The sequence below is a fragment of the Salvelinus sp. IW2-2015 genome, linkage group LG13 (assembly GCF_002910315.2).
Source record: "Salvelinus sp. IW2-2015 linkage group LG13, ASM291031v2, whole genome shotgun sequence".
Classification (NCBI taxonomy): Eukaryota; Metazoa; Chordata; class Actinopteri; order Salmoniformes; family Salmonidae; genus Salvelinus; species Salvelinus sp. IW2-2015.
Genome location: NC_036853.1, coordinates 21,801,667 through 21,822,950, shown reverse-complemented (window position 1 = coordinate 21,822,950; position 21,284 = coordinate 21,801,667). Strand labels below are relative to the sequence as shown.

The 21,284-nt window shown below is 43.0% G+C and overlaps 2 protein-coding genes across 2 annotated transcripts in view; one reads left to right on the top strand and one right to left on the bottom strand.

Moving 5' to 3' along the window:
• Positions 1 to 5,781, top strand: part of LOC111972300 (palladin) — a 121,312-nt gene extending 115,531 nt beyond the window's left edge. Inside the window, exons 18-22 of the mRNA XM_070445992.1 lie at positions 736 to 1,011; positions 2,250 to 2,457; positions 2,873 to 3,038; positions 3,206 to 3,339; positions 3,490 to 5,781. Of these exons, the coding sequence (XP_070302093.1) occupies positions 736 to 1,011; positions 2,250 to 2,457; positions 2,873 to 3,038; positions 3,206 to 3,339; positions 3,490 to 3,650 (945 nt within the window). The 3' untranslated portion in view covers positions 3,651 to 5,781. The remainder of the gene's footprint in view (positions 1 to 735; positions 1,012 to 2,249; positions 2,458 to 2,872; positions 3,039 to 3,205; positions 3,340 to 3,489) is intronic.
• Positions 5,782 to 5,868: 87 nt separating this feature from the next.
• LOC111972299 (carbonyl reductase family member 4) lies at positions 5,869 to 18,737 on the bottom strand. Its single transcript, XM_023999262.2, has 6 exons — positions 18,576 to 18,737; positions 10,469 to 10,622; positions 9,599 to 9,719; positions 9,321 to 9,457; positions 7,408 to 7,542; positions 5,869 to 7,163 (listed from the first exon to the last, which is right to left on the bottom strand). Exons 2-6 carry the CDS (start codon positions 10,611 to 10,613, stop codon positions 6,985 to 6,987), a joined length of 717 nt encoding a protein of 238 aa, XP_023855030.1. The 5' UTR covers positions 10,614 to 10,622; positions 18,576 to 18,737; the 3' UTR covers positions 5,869 to 6,984.
• Positions 18,738 to 21,284: the final 2,547 nt, after the last annotated feature.

Here is a 21,284-nt window from a genome sequence, read left to right as displayed (position 1 = left end):
TGACACAGAAGGAGAGGGCAGAAAAACACTGTTGGCTATTATTCATATGCAGTTCTTACAGATGTGGCATCTTCATTTGATCACTCTTTTGTTTATGAGAATTTTCCTGCATTGCAGGAAATGCAGATGAGCTTTATGATTTACATTAATTCACTGAAAACCTACACTAACACAAGGTTATATTACCAGTAATGCACTTTTCATGTAGCCTACTTTTGGCCAGCCTAACCACCGGTCAAGCAACATTATAGACTAAATGTTCATATTCACAATGATACCAGGTGTATGAACATCAATTCCAAACGACCATTATTATGACCTTTTAAAAGAGTTATGTACAGTATTGTTGATACTAGTGTGTGTTAAATCATTGTGCTGACATTTTTATGTGAGGTGAATAGTGTAGCGTGAGAGGGCGGAAACACCTGTTGGTTCTGCTCTGTTAGATTGATAGGTGTAATATTTGTTCTGCATAATACCTGTCCCACGTATAATAACACTCCCACACCCAACCGAACGAACGAACGAATGCACACACACACACATGCATTACGGTAAGCTGATCTGTACACAGACACTCCCAGATAAGTCCTTCATTTGTCTGAGGGAAGCGTTTGAAGATATCCATCAGTACCTCCTTCTCCCTTTATCTCTCTCCTTCTTACCCTCTCTCTTCCCCTCGCTCCACTCTGCACAGCTCGGGTGTATTTACACTGTGTGGAGGGATGGTGATGTCATTGTTGTGATAGTGTAGGAGGACAGGGAACGCCTGGGGTCATGACCCACCATAGAGTTCCTAAACGGAGAGACAGGGTGTTAGTAGTGGGAGTACTGGGTTCTGTTAGGTGTAAAATTCTTGCTCTGCTTCCCTCTCTTAGACCTAGGTCTCGGTCCAGAGACAGTGGTGATGAGAACGAGAATATCCAGGAGCGTCACTTCCGCCCCCACTTCCTGCAGGCGCCCGGTGACCTCATCGTCCAGGAGGGCAAGCTCTGCCGGATGGACTGCAAGGTGAGACCACGCCCCCTTAACACTGAACCCACCTCTCCTTGACCTCTTCAACTACAGCCACACCTTTAGGATTCTGCCATTATAGGCCTGGTGTTTATGGAGGACTGGGAGCTTTTTCATTACTGGAAGCAGGGCAGGATCTAAGAATTCCTAAAAGGAACATTCCAACTTTCCACAATTAACCCTGGTGTTCAGCAAATAGTAAATCATAGAAAATGGAGGAAAGCAGTGCAGATCCACCCTCTAATTGTATGTATGTGTCAGTGATGAGGAGTGTCTGTGGGCCTGAGAAAGGTGTCCTCCCCATTAATTGTATATACTGGAGAAGAAAAAACTGCGGGCTATATATTTAATTTCTTCTTTCATGATGAATGGCTCAGACAGAGCGCAAGAGGAGGGGAAATCCTGGGGTCATTTTGCTAGGATTACCGGGATCCCTCTCACTCTTTCTGCAATCATGTCTCTCTCCACACTCTCCTTCCCTTTGTTTTCTCTTTCTCTGTCCATCCCCTTTTCTCTCTTTCTCCCTTGGTCACTAATCCTCCCTGTGCGGTCAGACCGTTAGAAAACGATGTTACAAAACTGTAATACAACCAAAAAGCAGCATACACGGATTTCACACGCTATAAAAATACTCTCTTTTTATACTCGTCCAAAAAATAAACACAGTGAGTCTCCAATGTCTTGGGGCTCTGAATGTCAATTATATTTATAGACTATATTTATTTCCAAATCGTTTGTGAGTTTCCAAACTTTCCATGCCAATAGTGTCTCAACTACAGGAAGTGTTCTGCAGTCAGGCTGAACCATGTTGTTCAACCAAAAATGCATAAATTCTTCTTCCAGCACTCAATACAGTCAAGGCCAGACACACACACACACACACACGCGCACACGCACACGCACACACAAACACAGGCTCTACTGGTCAGACCTGAGGGAGGGGAAGGTGTGGGGTATGCAGCGGGTGCTGAAAAGAGAGACGGGTCCTTTTGAAGGCCAGGCAGTTCCCATGAGAAAACATGCAGGAGACTCCAGACAAGCAACAATTAAACACTACTGCTCTCACTGCAGACAGAGACACACCATATTACTGTACTCACAATGCAAATATATACAAGCACATATACACTGCAGATAGAGTCATGCTCCATCTAGATTCAAATCATCACATCACTGTATAAATAACACAATGTGAGGAATGAGTCATTGAGTATGTGTTGCGTTCCCCCCTCTAGGTGAGTGGCTTGCCTACCCCAGATCTGATCTGGCAGTTGAATGGTCAGACCATCCGTCCTGACTCCGCCCACAAGATGCTAGTGAGGGAGAATGGCGTACACTCATTGGTCATCGAGCCCGTGTCCAGCCGCGACGCAGGCATCTACACCTGCATCGCTAGCAACCGCGCCGGACAGAACTCCTTCAACCTGGAACTCATTGTCGCAGGTAGACACCCATACAATACCTAGATGTATAAGTATAGACAGATGAACAACATTAAAACATCGTCACAGGAAAGTACCCATCATCTGTGCTTGACTTGGACTGAAATAGGTTCCAGTACTTATTTTGGGTGCCAGCACTGTTTATATTTAGGTGCAGGAGCTGCACAATACTTTTGAGCAACTATTCTATACGAGGAACAGGAGCTCAAGCAGTAGAACATTTGAGGTGTTGGTACTCAGCTCCGGTGAGCTCCTCCTGCCCAAGTCAAGCACTGGCCATAATATTTTACATGTCTTTTCAGATATAAGGCCCCTTTGTCTATTTTTATTTGTTGATGCAAATACCGTAGTACTTATCACAATACGTCATAGTTTGATATACTATTGACTGACCGTGGTCTCTCTCTTGTCTCCAGCCAAAGAGATTCACAAGGCTCCTTCGTTCATCGAGAAGCTGCAGAACACTGCTGTTGCCGAGGGTAACCCTGTACGTCTGGAGTGCCGTGTGTCGGCTGTSCCCAACCCAAAGATCTTCTGGAAGAAAGAGAACGAGTCGTTCACTCACAATACAGACAGGATCAGGTAAGTCAGCTCTACCATTCACCGTCTATGGCTTGTATTATATAAGTCCAAAAACAGTCAAAGGAAGTAGTGAAGCAATATTATTGGTAAGCAGCCTCTTAAACTGGACCTGCAAATGATAAAGATATTGATGATCTGACAACAGTTGGTGAAACTCTGTTTCCCAGCATGCACCAGGACAACTGTGGCTACCTGTGTATGATCATCCAGCCAGCCATGAAGGAGGATGCTGGATGGTACACCGTGTCAGCCAAAAATGACGCTGGCATCGTGTCCAGCACCGCACGACTCGACGTCCACAGTAAGTCCCCCAGACACCAATGTCTTTTTCTGTGTCCACACAAACCAACTGAATATTATTTACCCTCTAAACACACAGGACCAAATGTAAAAGGCTAAATCTCTGTTATTGTCTCTGTTCTCATCTCTTCCACCTATGTTTCGTCCTCAGCTCAGTGGCAGCAGCCCAACACTCCCAAGCCTAAGAAGGTGCGTCCGTCTACGAGTCGCTACGCAGCGCTGACAGAGAGAGGACTGGACGTGAAGGCAGCCTTCTTCCCTGACTCCAGCCCCCTGCAGCCGGGAGGCCTGGTGGAGAGTGATGACCTGTAGAGACCAGCGGGGTTCACACACCCCACTCAACCCCCTAATGCCTTAAAACTAACCCCCAGTGCTACAAGCACCAACCCCCATTCTCCCCCGTTCTCCCCAGACATATAGGGGTAAATGTAACCCCCTCCATCCGAGGCGTATTACGACAATGCCACAGATACTATTTTGGAAGATGGATGACGGGCAATGTGACACCCCATAATATCTCAGTGTCAATGAAACATGGATCCCAACTTAGGATCAGATGGGGTGGCAGGTAGCCTAGTGTTTAGAGCGTTGGGCTAGTAACCGAAAGGTTTCTAGATCGAATCCCCGAGCTGACAAGGTAAAAATCTGTCGTTCTGCCCCTGAACAAGGCAGTTAACCCAAGAATTTGTTCTTAACTGACTTGCCTAGTCAAATAAAGGTTAAATAAAAAATGTAATAAAAAGATGGTTCCATTTGATCAACCATAGGAATAGGAACTACCATAGGAACCAGAGGAATCTACCCTTGGTGGCCATTGAAGTTAGTTTGCAATTCTGTGGTCCATTAAAAATTAAAAATATTGTTCACAAACTTCTGATAATGGGTGGTGGAACTGAAGAAGACTTGAATGTTGGTAAATTAGTTCTCAAAGTAACTCTACCATAACCACACACCTCTTAAGTGCCTAAGATATCTCACATGAACTCTTTGCAAAAAAWATATATATTTTAAAGTCTAAAGTAGTGTTATTATGCATGTGACAATGGTGCCATTTGTAATGCTCTATATAAATTGATGCCGTACTTATGAAATACTCCCCCAACAAAGGCACCAAATTATAGGGGTAGAGATATGTAGAAACGGGACAGACTTTGGACGCAATGGAAAGTCCAAAGCATGGGAGCCGCACGTCATGTTTCCCTGGACTGTTGAGAGACGAAAGAGAGACCACAAAACACAAAGTTGTTCTTTTATATGGTTATCACAGCATAGTCTTGGTAATATAGCACAACATGGATATAAAGTGTCTGGTTTTAGTCATTAATAGCACAATACCATAGATATCAGCATTGTCAGGTTCAACATTTAGCACAAATACCATCGATATTGCACAAGGACTTACTTTTTTCTTACATACTTTTTTTCTTGTTTTTTTGTCAGGTCAAATGACCTTGAAAGTTCAAACTATTTAGTGACTAGATGAGTTGTGAAAAAGAGAATGTTGGCTGAATGACTCGGACACTGTTGAGAGCTCTCACCATTACCATGGTAACTTCAGTGATTGATTGATGGATAGAGGGCCATGACTGGCTAGGAGGTACTGGTGTGTGAAGGTTGACTGTAACAGGGACAGGAAGAGGGGTTATCCTGGGCCAGGAGGCCCAGGTGATCAGTCTCAGCCCAGTGACAACAGTCACTTCAACGCTTGTAAACTGTGTGATCCGTGAGTGGAAGTCAAGGACAGAGGAAAGCAAGTTTTTGGAATAGAATTCACTGTAGATGACAAAGAAGAAATTGACAATGTTGATGATGAAATGATGATGGTGTTGATGAGGAAAATGATGGTTATGATTGATTTTGTAGATCAGTTATTTTCTTTGGTTTATTTTTGAAGTTTAAAATCTTCACAGACAGTCCTAATAATGGCTTCAGTTGATTGATCACACACCACAGATTGTCTGCTTTATTTTTGTATGAGAAAACTTTCCCAAGAAACTTGACATAAATTATATTAGTGATTTTTTTCTCTCTCAAATGTTCAATGACAAAACATAATCCTGTCTGTATTAAAATATCACACTTTTTGAAACAATATATATTGCCTTAATTAAAAGATCACTTGGGCCTATTTCAATCACAATATCTGTCCATGTTTTTATGAGGAACTTATACCAAATTACTATTATTATTAATTATAGCAAAGCTGTTAAGGGAAAGATATACACAGAATTGTATTGAAATAAGTAATGATATATTTTCTCTCACTACTGCATTATTAAATAGGCTTCTTTTGCTGTATCTGTTCACAGCATGTTTCATCCTGCCATTACTGTGATCAGTCACACAAACATATAGGACACCTTTTTGATTTCAATGCCTGTATATGGAATGTTCTCATGATATTACATTAGTTTATGAAAGATAATAAAAAAARCTAAGTGTCTAGAGGTACTGTGTTTATGTTGAGTGAGGAGACAGTAGGAGACTGCTCAAATCAATTCCATACAAAAACTTACCAAGCAGCCATATCATCCATCACAGGGGAAATGCCATTGTTTATTGAGAATTCTTATCAGATTTGACCTTGATCCCTAGTTTACATTGTTTCCACCTTGATCTTAGGTCACATGATAGACAGCAGATGAGTGCAGATGCCCCAGATCCATGAAAGCTTCTAATGACGTGTAAATATATGTGACTGTTGAGCAACCTGTGTGTGAGGGYACTGGGCAGCACACTCCAGTGAGGTGAAATGTCTCTCCACTGGAGGAAATAACAGATGAGATCACAGCATTTCAAATCTCCACACTGAGCATGACAGTCACCTCTGACCCCATCCATTTGCACCACCGATCCTGAGCTGTAACTGGACCCTCAAAACATTCCATGGGCTAAAAATCCCCTCCAGCTGTAGGCACTAGGCAGGCAGTCAGACCCCATCCATACCCCCTCTCTGGGCCCCTCCAGGGCTGGGCTCAAGGGGGGGGCAGCGGTTGGGGCCTGCGCTGTGTCGCGGTCCCCCAGGGGAGTGGGAGAGTGAAACATGAGAGCTTTGGTCAGCACTAGGTGCCTAGAAGTCATGGAAAGAGTAATAGCATTAAATCTGCTGATCAAAGTTAAGGCCTCAGGAGCGTGGAGGGCCAGACTGAGTCAGACACAGTGGAGTCAGCAGTGTTAGCCATGAAAAACTGTCACTCACATAAAGACACACCCCCTCTGAGCTATGTGGAGCAGTACCCTGTGACTCAGCACTGTGTACCGATAGGGGCAACAGTATTACATGAACCATACTCAGGTATACATATCTATGGCCCTGACTTATTACAAGGTCAAGCCCACACAACATCTGAGAGAAATACGTTTTTGTGCAAATTGAACATTTCTGGGATCTCAGCTCGTGAAACATGGAACCAACACTACATGTTGCGTGTATATTTTTGTTCAGTATAGATAAAAAACATATATTTATCCCTTTCCTATGCATGAACCCAGCCCATCCTAAGCTGAAACATACATACACTGGAAAACAGACCTCTCCATTGTAATTCTCATCCGAGAGACAGGCTGAGAGTCTCTAAATCACCCAGCTGACAGTGTTAGGAGGTATAGTGGGCACCAGGTGTATATAGAGGGGTCGAGGGCCTCCCTACATGGCCAGCTGCAGCCCTCCGTCCACCACCAGCACCTGTCCTGTGATGTAGGGAGACTCCAGGAGGAAAAGAACAGCCTTGGCCACCTCCTCAGGCTCCCCAAACCTCCCCAGGGGGATGGTCCGCACCCCCTCCCCTTCCCTCAGCCCCACTGTCATGTCTGTCCGGATGAAACCTAGGAGAAAGGAGAAAAGATAAAGGGGGGTCAGCATCAGGAGAAAACTGAATTCGAGCTGAGAGGACATTGGAAACCAATAACCAAACCTATTTTAGCATGACAATGATGAAGGAGATGGCTGAAGCATACACAGGAGTACAAAGGCTAGGACAAGACAGGAGAGAAGTTGAGGAGAATAAGCAGTCAATAGATGAAAGAGAGAGAGGAGCAGTAAAGAAAAGAGGAAGAGACAGCTCCATACCTGGAGCCAGGAGATTAACTCTGACATTGCGCGAGGCCACCTCCTTGGCCAGGGAGCGAGTGAAGCCCTCCAGACCTGCTTTACTGGCGCTGTACACACACTGACCTGCGTTCCCCTTCAACCCCACCACAGAGCCTACAGTACACACAGATCACAACCATGAGCACAGTGATTTGGCTAACTCAATGTAAAGTGAAGTGAMAGATTATGTTTATTCCCTGGACCACAACCACCACCTTGTGGCCAAATGGCAACATAGAATGCATCTAGTATCATAGCACCCTGAGCGGAGTTGCCAATAACRGGATGTATCCGGTTTTCAGGGATACAGCAAATTCAACCTAGCTTCCTTTTCCGCTGAAAACCAGATGTAGGAACTCCGCTCAGGCGCTTTCTTCTACGTCTGCTACGTTAGGTTAGTAACTCAGTAGTGTGAAGGGGCTGGACATACGGTGCATTCAGAAAGTATTCAGACCCCTTGACTTTTTCCACATTTTYTTAAGTTACAGCCTTATTCTAAAATATATTAAATKGTTTTTTCCCTTCATCAATCTACACACAATACKCCATAATGACAAAGCAAAAACAGGTTTTTAGAAATGTTTGCAAATGTATATTTAAAAAGKAAAAATGGAAATATCACATTTGCATAAGTATTCAGACCCTTTACTCAGTATTTTGTTGAAGCACCTTTGGCAGGTCTTCTTGAGTATGACGCTACAATCTTGGCACACCTGTATTRGGGGAGTTTCTCCCATTCTTCTCTGCAGATCCTCTCAAGCTCTGTCAGGTTGGATGGGAGGCATTGCTGCGCAGCTATTTTCAGGTCTCTCCAGWAATGTTCAATCGGGTCCAAGTCCACTCAAGGACAATCAGAGACTRGTCCCGAAGCCACTCCTGKGTTGTCTTGGCTGTGTGCTTAGGGTCCTTGTCCTGTTGGAAGGTGAACCTTCGCCCCAGTCTGAGGTCCTGAGCGCTCTGGAGCAAGTTTTCATCAAGGATCTCTCTGTACTTTGCGGCGTTCATATTTGCTTTGATCCTGACTAGTTTCCCAGTCCCTTCCACTGAAAAACATCTCCACAGCATGATGCTGCCACTACCATGCTTCCCCGTAGGTATGGTGCCAGGTTACCTCCAGACGTGGCGTATGGCATTCAGTCTTTAGATGCCTTTTGGCAAACTCCAAGTGGGCTGTCATGTGTCTTTTACTGAGGAGTGGCCACTCTACCATAAAGGCCTGATTGGTGTAATGCTGCAGAGATGGTTGTCCTTTTGGAAGGTTCTCCCATCTCCAAAGAGGAACTCTAGAGCTCTGTCAGAGTGACCATCGGGTTCTTGGTCAGCTCCCTGACCAAGGCTCTTCTCCCCCGATTGCTCAGTTTGGTCGGGCAGCCAGTCTTGGTGATTCCAAACTTCTTCCATTTAAGAACGATGGAGGCCACTGTGGTCTTGGGGACCTTCAAAGCTGCAGAAATGCTTTGGTAACCTTCCCCAGATCTGTGCCTCYACACAATCCTATGTTGGAGCTCTACGGACAATTCCTTCGACCTCATAGCTTGGTTTTTGCTKTGACATGCACTGTCAACTGTGTGACCTTATATAGACAAGTGTGTGCCTTTCCAAATCATGTCCAATCAATTGAATTCACRACAAGTGGACTCCACTCAAGCTGTAGAAGCATCTCAAGGATGATCACTGGAAACAGGATGCACCTGAGTCTCATAGTAAAGGGTGTGAATACATACGTAAATTTGGCATTTCTAAAATCCTGTTTTTGCTTTGTCATTATGGGGTATTGTGTGTAGACTGCTGAGGATTATTTATTTATTTAATCAATTTTAGAATAAGGCTGTAACGTAACAAAAATTCAAGGGGTCCGAATACTTTCCGAAGGCACTGTACAGTAACAGTACCTATGTTGACAATGGCCCCCCCCTGGGTGTGGAGCATGCTCCGTAGCGCTGCCTTGCATGTCAACATGCTCCCCAGTAGGTTGGTATGAAGCAGAGCCACCATGTCCTCGGGCCTGGTCCTCAGCAACAGACCATCCCTGAACACATACACAGGAGATGGATGAGTTATTTTTTTATACACATGCAAACTCACCTGCATAGGTGATCATTGGAGTTCTGAAGGTATGAAACTAACCTGTACGAGTACTGATTCATGCAAGTATMTCACACGCACACACCTGTTGATACCAGCTGCATTGACCAGGTATGAGATGTTTCCACAGGTCTTCTGGATCGTCTCAAATATCTTCTGAACTTCCTCTCCTCTGGAGACGTCACAACTAAAGGCCACATGGTCAGCTAGAAAGCGAGAGATTGGTTAAACCGAAAACTACAACTGTGTTTAGGCCTAATAAACAACATAAGTGAATGTGGCACTATCCTAATCATCTGGTTAGAATAGGGGTTCCCAAACCTTTTTGGCCCATGACCCCATTTTGATATTTAAAAAAATGTGCGACCCCACCTCACCATGTAAAAATAAGTTATGTAATCAACGGCCAATGTTAACTTTTTGAAATGGGGCTATGACAGTTTATTACAAATCATTCTGACAGTACTTTTCACAGTATTTCAATCTGAAGGAAGTATGGTTTGAAGTGACAGAATTGACGGAAGTTCAGTAGATCATCAGTCAATAATTTTGTATGATGTTCTGTGTTAGAAAAACTAGCCTGTACCTTATTTCCCCCCCAGTCGTATTTAGTGCCTGGCCCTGTCCACTCTGGTGTTCCTGAGAGTCTTATCTTTCATTGATGGGGTCATTATATTTTGCAGCTTAAATGGTTCAAAAGATAGTAAGACATTTGTTGGAAGAAAACAGAAAACGTGCTGTTTATGTCAACCGCATCTAGCGGCTACCGGAGGTTACCGACGTAACCCCGGTTCTATGAACCAAGCGTAATTCTCTTGCTACACATTTTTTAATTAGGCAACCCCACATGCGGTCGTGACCCCCAACTTGGGAAACGCTGGGTTAGACATTGAAAATGTGAACAGCAGAGCCCAACTAAGAGGTYCATGACACCCCTGCAGGTATAATACTGTACCTCCAGCGAGGGACACCACAGTGGCCTGAGCAGCATCCTGGTTCCTGGACACCACAGCAACCCTGCAGCCTCCCTCTGCCAGCAGCCTTGATACAGCCCTGCCAATGCCCCTGGAGCCCCCACACACCACACACAGCCTGGACATGCCCCTGCCCTGCAGAAGAGACCACATCACAGAGCAAAGTCAAAGATGAGATGACATTGGCATTTGGTTTCAGGGTCAGATGGATTTAACGTCTACTGAAGCCCTTCCTTAAAGCTAGAATCCATCATTTACATTTTTGGACATATACATTAATGATATACAGTGCATTGGGAAAGTATTCAGACTACTTCCCTTTTTCACATTTTGTTATGTTACAGCCTTACTCTAAAATGGATTAAATAAAATAAATCTTCATCAATCTACACACAATACCCCATAATGACAAAGCAAAAACATGTTTTTAGATTTGTTTCAAAAAAAAATCTGAAATATCTTATTTACATAAGTATTCAGAACCTTTTCTATGAGACTCAAAATTGAGCTCAGGTGCATCCTGTTTCCATTGATCATCCTTGAGATGTTTCTACAATTTGATTGGAGTCCACCTGTGGTAAATTCAATTGATTGGACATGATTTGGAAAGGCATACACCTGTCTATATAAGGTTCCACAGTTGACAGTGCATGTCAGAGCAAAAACCAAGCCATGAGGTCGAAGGAATTGTCAGTAGAGCTCCATGACAGGATTGTGTTGAGGCACAGATCTTGGGAAGGGTACCAAAACATTTCTGCAGCATTGAAGTTCTTAAATGGACACCAATAATGGACGAAGTTTGGAACCACCTCATACTATTGCTGGCAGCCCGAAACTGAGCAATCGTGGGATAAGGGCCGTGGTCAGGGAGGTGACCAAGAACGTGATGGTCACTCTGACAGAGCTCCAGAGTTCCTCTGTGGAGATGGGAGAACCTTTCAGAAGGACAACCATCTCTGCAGCACTCCACCAATCAGGCCTTTATGGTAGAGTGGCTAGACGGAAGCCACACCTCAGTAAAGGATGCTCAGACCGTGAGAAACACGATTATCTGGTTTGATGAAACCAAGATTGAACTCTTTGGCCTGAATGCCAAGCGCAACGTCTGGAGGAAACCTAGCACCATCCCTACAGTGAAGCACAGTGGTGACAGCATCTGACTGTGGGGATGTTTTTCAGCGGCAGGGACTGGGAGACTAGTCAGGATTGAGGGWTAGATGAACGGAGCAAAGTACTGGGTGATCCTTGATGAAAATTGCTCCAGAGCGCTCAGGACCTCAGACTGGGGCGAAGGTTCAAGTTCCAACTGGACAACCACCCTAAGCACAAAGCCAAGACAATGCAGGAGTGGCTTTGGGACAAGTCTCTGATTGTCCTTGAGTGGCGATTGAAAAGAGTCCTTGAACGCGATTGAAAATCTCTAGAGACCTGAAAATAGCTGTGCAGCGACGCTCCCCATCCAACCTGACAGAGATTGAGAGGATCTGCAGAGAAGAATGGGAAACTCCCCAAATACAGGTGTGCCAAGCTTGTAGCYTCATACCCAAGAAGACTCGAGGCTGTAATCGCTGCCAAAGGTGCTTCAACAAAGTACKGAGTAAAGGGTCTGAATACTTACAGTACCAGTCAAAAGTTTGAACACACCTACTCATTCAAGGGTTTTCTTTATTTGTACAATTTTTTACATTGTAGAATAATAGTGAAGACAACAAAACTATGAAATAACACATATGGAATCATGTAGAAAGCAAAAAACTTAAATCAAAATATATTTGATATTCTTCAAAGTAGCCACCCTTTGCCTTGATGACAGCTTTGCACACTCTTGGCATTCTRTCAACTAGCTTCACCTGGAATGCTTTTCCAACAGTCTTGAAGGAGTTCCCACATATTCGTTAGGTAGGTATTCTACCTAAGGCGAGCAATACCTCAAGACTTCTTATTAATATTAGACATCGCGCACCAGCAGTTATTGGCAAATAGACACACACCCCTGTCCCTTGTCTTACCAGACGTAGCTGCTCTGTCCTGCCGAAACACGGAGAAGCCAGCCAGCTCCATATTATCCATGTCGTCGTTCAGCCAAGTCTCTGTGAAACATAAGATATTACAGTATTTTCAGGTCTCTCCAGAGATGTTCCATTGGGTTCAAGTCCGGGCTCTGGKTAGGCCACTCAAGGACATTCAGAGACTTGTCCAGAAGCCACTTCTGAGTTGTCGTGGCTGTGTCCTGTTGGAAGGTGAACATTCACCTCAGTCCGAGGTCCTGAGCAGGTTTTCATCAAGGATCTCTCTGTACTTTGTTCCATTCATCTTTGCCTCCTCCTGAGTAGTCTCCCAGTCCCTGCCGCTGAGAAACATTCCCACAGCATGATGCTGCTGCCACCACCATGCTTCACCTTAGTGATGGAGCCAAGTTCCCTCTAGACATGACCCTTGGCATTCAGGCCAAAGAGTTTAATCTTGGTTTCTCATGGTCTGAGAGTCTTTAGGTGCCTTTTGGCAAACTCCAAGRAGGCTGTTATGTGCCTTTTACTGAGGAGTGGCTTTTGTCTGGCCACTCTACAATAAAGGCCTGATTGGTGGAGTGCTGCAGAGATGGTTGTCTTTCTGGAAGGTTCTCCCATCTCCCCAGAGGAACTTTAGAGCTCTGTCAGTGTGACCATCGGGTTCTTGGTCAGCTCTCTGACCAAGGCGCTTCTCCTCCGATTGCTCAGTTTGGCTGGGCGGCCAGCTCTAAGAAGAGTCTTGGTGGTTCCAAACTTCGTCCATTTAAGAATGATGGAGGCCACTCTGTTCTTGGGGACCTTCAATCTTGTCTCGGAGCTCTACGGACACATCCTTTTACCTTATGACTTGATTTTTGCTCTGACGTACTGTCAACTGTGGGACCTTATATAAACAGGTGTGTGCATTTCAAAATCATGTCAGATCAATTGAATTTACCACAGGTGGACTCCAATCAAGTCATATCAAGGACAATCATATCAAGGACGGTCAATGGAAACAGGATGCACCTGAGCTTAATTTCGAGTTTCATTGTAAAGAGTTGGAATACTCAAGTAAATAAGGTATTTTAGTTTGTATTTTTAATACATTTGCAACCTGACAGAGCTTGAGAGGATCTGTTCAGAAGAATGGGAGAAACTCCCCAAATACAGGTGTGCCAAGCTTCTAGAGCCATACCCAAGAAGACTCAAGGCTGTAATCGCTGCCAAAGGTGCTTCAACAAAGTACTGAGTAAAGGGTCTAAATACGTACAGCTGAAGTCGGAAGTTTACATACATCTTAGCCAAATACATTTAAACTCAGTTTTTCACAATTACTTACATTTAATCCTAGTAAAAATTCCCTGTCTTAGGTCCGTTAGGATCACTACTCTATTTTAAGAATGTGAAATGTCAGAATAATAGTAGAGAGAATGATTTATTTTAGCTTTTATTTCTTTCATCACATCCCCAGTGGGTCAGAAGTTTACATACACAATTAGTATTTGTCAGCATTGCCTTTAAATTGTTTAACTTGGGTCAAACGTTTCGGGTAGCTTTCCACAAGCTTCCCACAATAAGTTGGGTGAATTTTGGCCCATTCCTCCTGACAGAGCTGGTGTAATTGAGTCAGGTTTGTAGGCCTCCTTGCTCACACTTTTTCAGTTCTGCCCACAAATGTTCTATAGGATTGAAGTCACGGTTTGTGATAGCCACTCCAATACCTTGACTTTGTTCTCCTTAAGCCATTTTGCCACAACTTTGGAAGTATGCTTGCGGTCACTGTCCATTTGGAAGACCCATTTGCGACCAAGCTTTAACTTCCTGACTGATGTCTTGAGATGTTGCTTCAATATATCCACATAATTTTCCTCCCTCATGATGCCATCTATTTTGTGAAGTGCACCAGTCCCTCGTACAACAAAGCACCCCACAACATGTTGCTGCCACCCCCGTGCTTCACGGTTGGGATGGTGTTCTTCGGCTTACAAGCCTCCCCCTTTTTCCTCCAAACATAATGATGGTCATTTATGGCCAAACAGTTTTATTTTTGTTCATCAGACCAGAGGACATTTCTCCAAAAAGTATGATCTTTGTCCCCATGTGCAGTAGCAAACCGTAATCTGGCTTTTTTATGGCGGTTTTGGAGCAATGGCTTCTTCCTTGCTGAGCGGCCTTTCAGGTTATGTCGATATAGGACTCATTTAACTGTGATAAATACATTTGTACCTGTTTCATTCAGCTTCTTCCACAGGTCCTTTGCTGTTGTTCTGGGATTGATTTGCACTTTTCGCACCAAAGTACGTTCATCTCTAGGAGACAGAACGCGAGGCCTTCCTGAGCGTATGACGGCTGCGTGTCCCATGGTGTTTATACTTGCGTACTATTGTTTGTACAGATGAACGTCGTACCTTCAGGCGTTTGGAAATTGCTCCCAAGGATGAACCAGACTTGTGGAGGTCTAACTTTTTTTCTGATGTCTGGCTGATTTCTTTTGATTTTCCCATGATGTCAAGCAAAGAGGCACTGAGTTTGAAGATAAGCCTTGAAATACATCCACAGTACACCTCCAATTGGCTCAAATGATGTCAATTAGCCTACCAGAAGCTTCTAAAGCCATGAAATCCTTTTCTGGAATTTTCCAAGCTGTTTAAAGGCACAGTCAACTTAGTGTACGTAAAATTCTGACCCACTGGAATTGTGATACAGCAAATTATATGTGAAATAATCTGTCTGTAAACAATTGTTGGAAAAATCACTTGTGTCATGCACAAAGTAGATGTCTTAGCCGACTTGCCAAAACTATAGTTTGTTAACAAGACATTTGTGGGGTGGTTGAAAAATGAGTTTTAATGACRCCAACCTAAGTGTTTGTAAACTTCCGACTGTATGTAAATGTAATATTTAAGTCTTTTTTTAAATATAAATTAGCAAACATTTCTAAAAACCTGTTTTTGCTTTGTCATTATGGGGTATTGTGTGTAGATTGATGAGGGAACAAAACAATTTAATACATTTTAAATTAAGGCTGTAATTTAACAAAATGTGGAAAAGTCAAGGGGTCTGAATACTTTCCAAATGCACTGTATATGGAACAGTTGTCAATTTTTTGGTCCTTAAAACCTCTTATGGACCCCTTCACGCGCCAATCCCTTTAGCGGGATCGATTTGACAACATCCAGTGAAATGGCAGGGCGCCAAATTCAAACTACAGGAATATCAATATTCAACATTCACGAAAATATATGTGTACTACATCAAAATAAAGCTTAACTTCTTGTTAATCCAGCCGCTGTGTCAGATTTCAAAAAGGCTTTACGGCGAAAGCAGACCATGCGATTATCTGAGGACAGCGCCCCGCATACAAACACATGAAAATCCTATTTCAACCAGACTGGTGCGCCCCAAAAGCCAGAAATAGCGATATAATTAATGCCTTACCTTTGAAGATCTTCTTATGTTGGCACTCCAAAATATCCCAGAAACATCACAAATGGTCCTTTTGTTCGATAATGTCCTTCTTTATGTCCCAGAAATGTCCATTTATTTGGCGCGTTRGATTCATAATTACACCGGTTTCAACTCGCCCAACATGCCTACAAAGTATCTAATAAGTTACCTGTAAACTTGGTCCAAACATTTCAAACAACGTTCCTAATCCAACCTCAGGTACCCTAAACCGTAAATAATCGATAAAATTTAAGACGGAATAAACTGTTTCTAATGCCAGATAAAAACAACGTGAAGCACGTTCCAGTTCACMCGCACCAAACAGTAGAGTCCACCTGGAGTGACACAATGAATAGCACTACTTCTTCATTTCTCAAAAGAAAAACATTAACCATTTTCTAAAGACTGTTGACATCTAGTGGAAGCCATAGGAACTGCAACCAGGTTCCTTATAAATAGGGCTTCCCATAGAAACAATTGGAAAACACAATGACCTCAACATTTTTCCCCCCTGGATGGATTGTGCTCGTGGTTTCGCCTGCCAAATCAGTTCTGTTATACTCACAGACATTATTCTAAAAGTTTTAGAAACTTCAGAGTGTTTTCTATCCAAATCTACTAATTATATGCATATCCTAGCTTCTGGGCCTGAGTAGCAGGCAGTTTACTTTGGGCACGCTTTTCATCCGGATGTCAAAATACTGCCCCCTAGCCTTAAGAAGAAACTGGTACTTTTTTATTCAGCACAATTTTCTTTAACCAATTTTGGTCTTTAATGCAGGGCCAACAGAGGTCCTTACTTTCTCCCCCTTCCACTTTCCTTTTCCATTTTTGAGGTAATMCTGCAATTAGTTGCTTGTAATTCTGGATAGAGCAATGGAAATTCAGGCCGGTACGACCTGGTGCTAGGCCCGGCCCCCAGGCAGCCCGCTTAGCCGGCTGTCGGCCTTCCGGAAGGTGCCCCCCCACTGCATCCCCAAAGAACCTCTGAGGGTGCGCAGGTGACAAGTTTATGCTCATGTTGCAGCAGTATGTAGGAGGGAGATTCCGAGATGTGAGAAGTGTGCAGGAGGGCATGGGTCAAAGGAGTATGTCGTTTCAGTAGAAAAAGTGGAGTGTTTCAATTGTGGGAGTGGCCATGTTGCAAGGGATCAGAAATGTCTTGTGTGAGTGAGACAGGTTGAAGTTTCCAGGGTGAGAGCAGTGAGGAAAGTAGAAAATGGTGGGCAAAGGGTGAGGGAGGCTGAGAGGCCTGTACAGAGTAACCCGAACAGTTTGTGCTTTAATAAGGCTGGCTTCTTGCCATGGTCATTAATTGTGCTGTTCAGATGGAAAGAAAATCCAATATGTAATTTTCTAGTAGCAGCAGAGAAGTTTTTGGGTGTCAGAGATTTTAGTGCAGAAGAACTACAGGGGGGTTTGAGAGAAGGGTTTTCAGCCTCCCAGGCTGACAACATGGTGTAGGATCTGTTAGGGCCAAAGTAGCAGGAAGGGGTGGTGGGGTGTGTTGGGGATAGTGGTATATACAGTGAGCTCCAAAAGTATTGGGACAGTGACACATTTGTTGTCGTTTTGGCTCTGTACTCCAGCACTTTGGATTTTAAATGATACAATGACTATGAGGTTAATGTGCAGACTGTCAGCTTTAATTTGAGGGTATTTTCACCAATATTGGTGAACAGTACTTTTGTATATAGTCCCCCCATTTTAGGGGACCAYAAGTATTGGGACTAATTCACTTATATGTGTATTAAAGTAGTCAAAGGTTTAGTATTTAGTTTAGTATTGGTCCTATATTCCGCAATGATTACATTGTTGGGTGCATTTGCTGTTTGTTTTGGTTGTGTTTCAGATTATTTTGTGCCCAACAGAAATTAATGGTAACTAATGTATTGTGTCATTTTGGAGTCACTTTTATTGTAAATAAGAATAGAATATGATTCTAAACACTTCGACATTAATGTGGATGCTACCATGATTACAGATAGTCCTGAAAAAAAGTGAAAGTTATACYCACAAATATCATACCCCAAGACATGCTATCCTCTCACCATTACAATAACACCTGAGGTTAGCATTTTTTGGGGGGTATGATATTTATGCATCTAACTTTCTCACTCATTATTCACATTTCATTCAAGGATTATCCGTAACCATGGTAGCATCCACAATGTAGAAGTGTTTAGAAACAGATTATATTCTTATTTATAATAAAAGTGACTCCATAATGACACAATACCCTCACATTAAAGTTGACAAGTCTGTACCTCAATCTCATAGTCACTCTATTATTTTCAATCCAAAATGCTGGAGTACAGAGGCAAAACAACTAAACATGTGTCACAACTTCGTTTAAGAACAGAATGGAACTAAACGGGTTCTGTTGCAAAACGTTTTGCAATAGAACTGGCCTAATGAATACACCCTTGGCCTTGTCAAAACAACAACACGGCTGGGCCATAGACCCACAGATATTAACTAAACTATTGTATAATAGTTTAGTTATACAAATATTTGATAGACCGGCTAACTAGCGACATTATTCTAGACAGAGCATGCAACTGTCTTTGTGGCTGTTAGTTGATTTCAAAGCTAAATTAGCTAGCTATGCTAGCAAGATAATTTGAAGGTAGTTTGGTGCAGAACTCACGTTTTCACGCAACTCTGTTGTCGTTTAAGATGGATACCAAGTTGGCATTTCGCTCCATATAATTCTTARCGTTTGACTATCGGGTCCTTTGACAATAACATGTGCAAACGTTAGTTGATCATTGACACCGTACACACGGAGGTCGCCATTTTTTCCTGTAGTGCGTTTATTAATTCGACCACATGGGGGAGCAAGAGATACGCACATAAATCTCACAGTTCGTGCCAGTGTCCCCGGACCACTGAGGTAGGCTGTGTCCCTCACAGGTAGCTGGACCCACAGACATACCACACCACAGTCTGTCCACAGTTTAGACGTGATGATCAAACCTAGTCTAGGTTTAGGGTTAGAGTTACAGTTAGGTTTGAACCGGGAATAATAAGATAATTAGGTGGGTGCTTACATTTGTCATATTTCACACATGTACAAGTGTATGTGTGAATTGGAATACATTTTTTGCAAATCTCACACCCCCTGAGACAACCCCGGAGAGTGGGGTCAGAGCCAGGGATCAGCCATTATTGACAGCGACCCTGGAGCAATGGTTGTAGTTGAGGTTAGGGTTAGAGTTGTGGTTGTGGTTGTGGTTGAGGTTGAGGTTAAGGTTGGAACTGGGATGTGGACGTTCAGATTCAGAAAYGTTTAATGTCCTCAGAGAGGCAAATCGTTTTGCACCAGCCATAAAACATATCACATAAAAAAAAAGAGCAAAGGATATTTACAAGCAAATAGGCTGGGTAATTTCAGTTTCATAGTGCAAGTGCAATTAGTCCAGCGTTAGGTGCAAAAACTCGACGTACCAGTTGCGGCCCACTTTTTGGAAGCAAACCACTCTATTTCGTCTCTATGTTATATCGGCATTGAACATGTCACCCTCCCTAGGAGAGGGGGTGACCTCGACAATTTATTGTTAAAATGAGAGGCTGCCTGGATCTTTAATTTAAAGACCCTTGCTCCCTTCGATCTCGACGTAGACTTTGATCTATAGCCATTCTTGTGATTATTGTGATTTTGTTATTTATTGTAAATGTTTGTAGGCCTAGGTAGCCAAATTGAATCGATGATTGTATGCTATCCATTCATGTTTTTTATACAATACCGGTCAAAAGTTTTAGAACACCTACTCATTGAAGGGTTTTCATTATTAGTACTATTTTCTACATTATAGAATAATAGTGAAGATGTCAAAACTATGAAATAACACATATGGAATCATGAAGTAAACAAAAAAGTGGTAAACAAATTTTACCCATCTACCAATAGGTGCCCTTCTTTGCGAGGTATTGGAAAAAATATTTTATATTTGAGATTCTTCAAATGGCCACCCTTTGCCTTGATGACAGCTTTGCACACTCTTGGCATTCTCTCGATCAGCTTCACTTGGAATGCTTTTCCAACAGTCTTYAAGGAGTTCCCACATATGCTGAGCACTTGTTGGCTGCTTTTCCTTCACTCTGCGGTCCGACTKATCCCAAACCATCTCAATTTGGTTGAGGTCGGGGAATTGTGGAGGCCAGGTCATCTGATGCAGCACTCCATCACTCCCCTTCTTGGTCAAATAGCCCTTACACAGCCTGGAGGTGTGTTGGGTCATTGTCCTGTTGAAAAACAAATGATAGTCCCACTAAGCCCAAACCAGATGGGATGGTGTATCGCTGCAGAATGCTGTGGTAGCCATGCTGGTTAAGTGTGCGTTGAATTCTAAATAAATCACAGACAGTGTCACCAGCAAAGCGCCTCCACACCATCACACCACCTCCTCCATGCTTCACGGTGGCAACCACACATATGTAGATCATCCGTTCACCTACTATGTGTCTCACAAAGACACAGCAGTTGGAACCAAAAATCTCAAATTTGGACTCCAGACCAAAGGACAGATTTCCACCGGTCTAATGTCCATTGCTCGTGTTTCTTGGCCCAAGAAAGTCTCTTATTATTGGTGTCCTTTAGCAGTGGTTTCTTTGCAGCAATTTGACCATGAAGGCCTGATTCACACAGTCTCCTTTGAGCAGTTGATGTTGAGATGTGTCTGTTACTTGAACTCTGTGAAGCATTTATTTGGGCTGCAAATTCTGAGGCTGGTAACTCTAATGAACTTGTCCTCTGCAGCAGAGGTAACTCTGGGTGTTCCTTTCCTGTGGCGGTCCTCATGAGAGCCAGTTCCATCATAGCACTTGATGGTTTTTGCAACTGCACTTGAAGAAACTTTCAAGGTCCTTGACATTTTCCATTTTGACTGACCTTCATGTCTTAAAGTAATGATGGACTGTTGTTTCTCTTTGCTTATTTGAGCTGTTCTTGCCATAATATGGACTTGGTCTTTTACCAAATAGGACTATCTTCTGTATACCCATCTTACCATGTCACAACACAACTGATTGGCTCAAACGCATTAAGATGGAATAAATTCCACAAATTAACTTTTAACAAGGCACACCTGTTAATTGAAATGCATTCTAGGTGATTACCTCATGAAGCTAAGTTGAGAGAATGCCAAGAMTGTGCAAAGCCGTCATCAAGGCAAAGGGTGACTATTTGAAGAATCTCAAATATAAAATATATATTGATTTGTTTACCACTTTTTTGGTTACTACATGATTCCATATGTGTTATTTCATATTTTTGATGTCTTCACTATTACTCTACAATGTAGAAAATAGTAAAACTTTTGACTGGTAGTGTATGTTCTATTTATATCTGTAAATT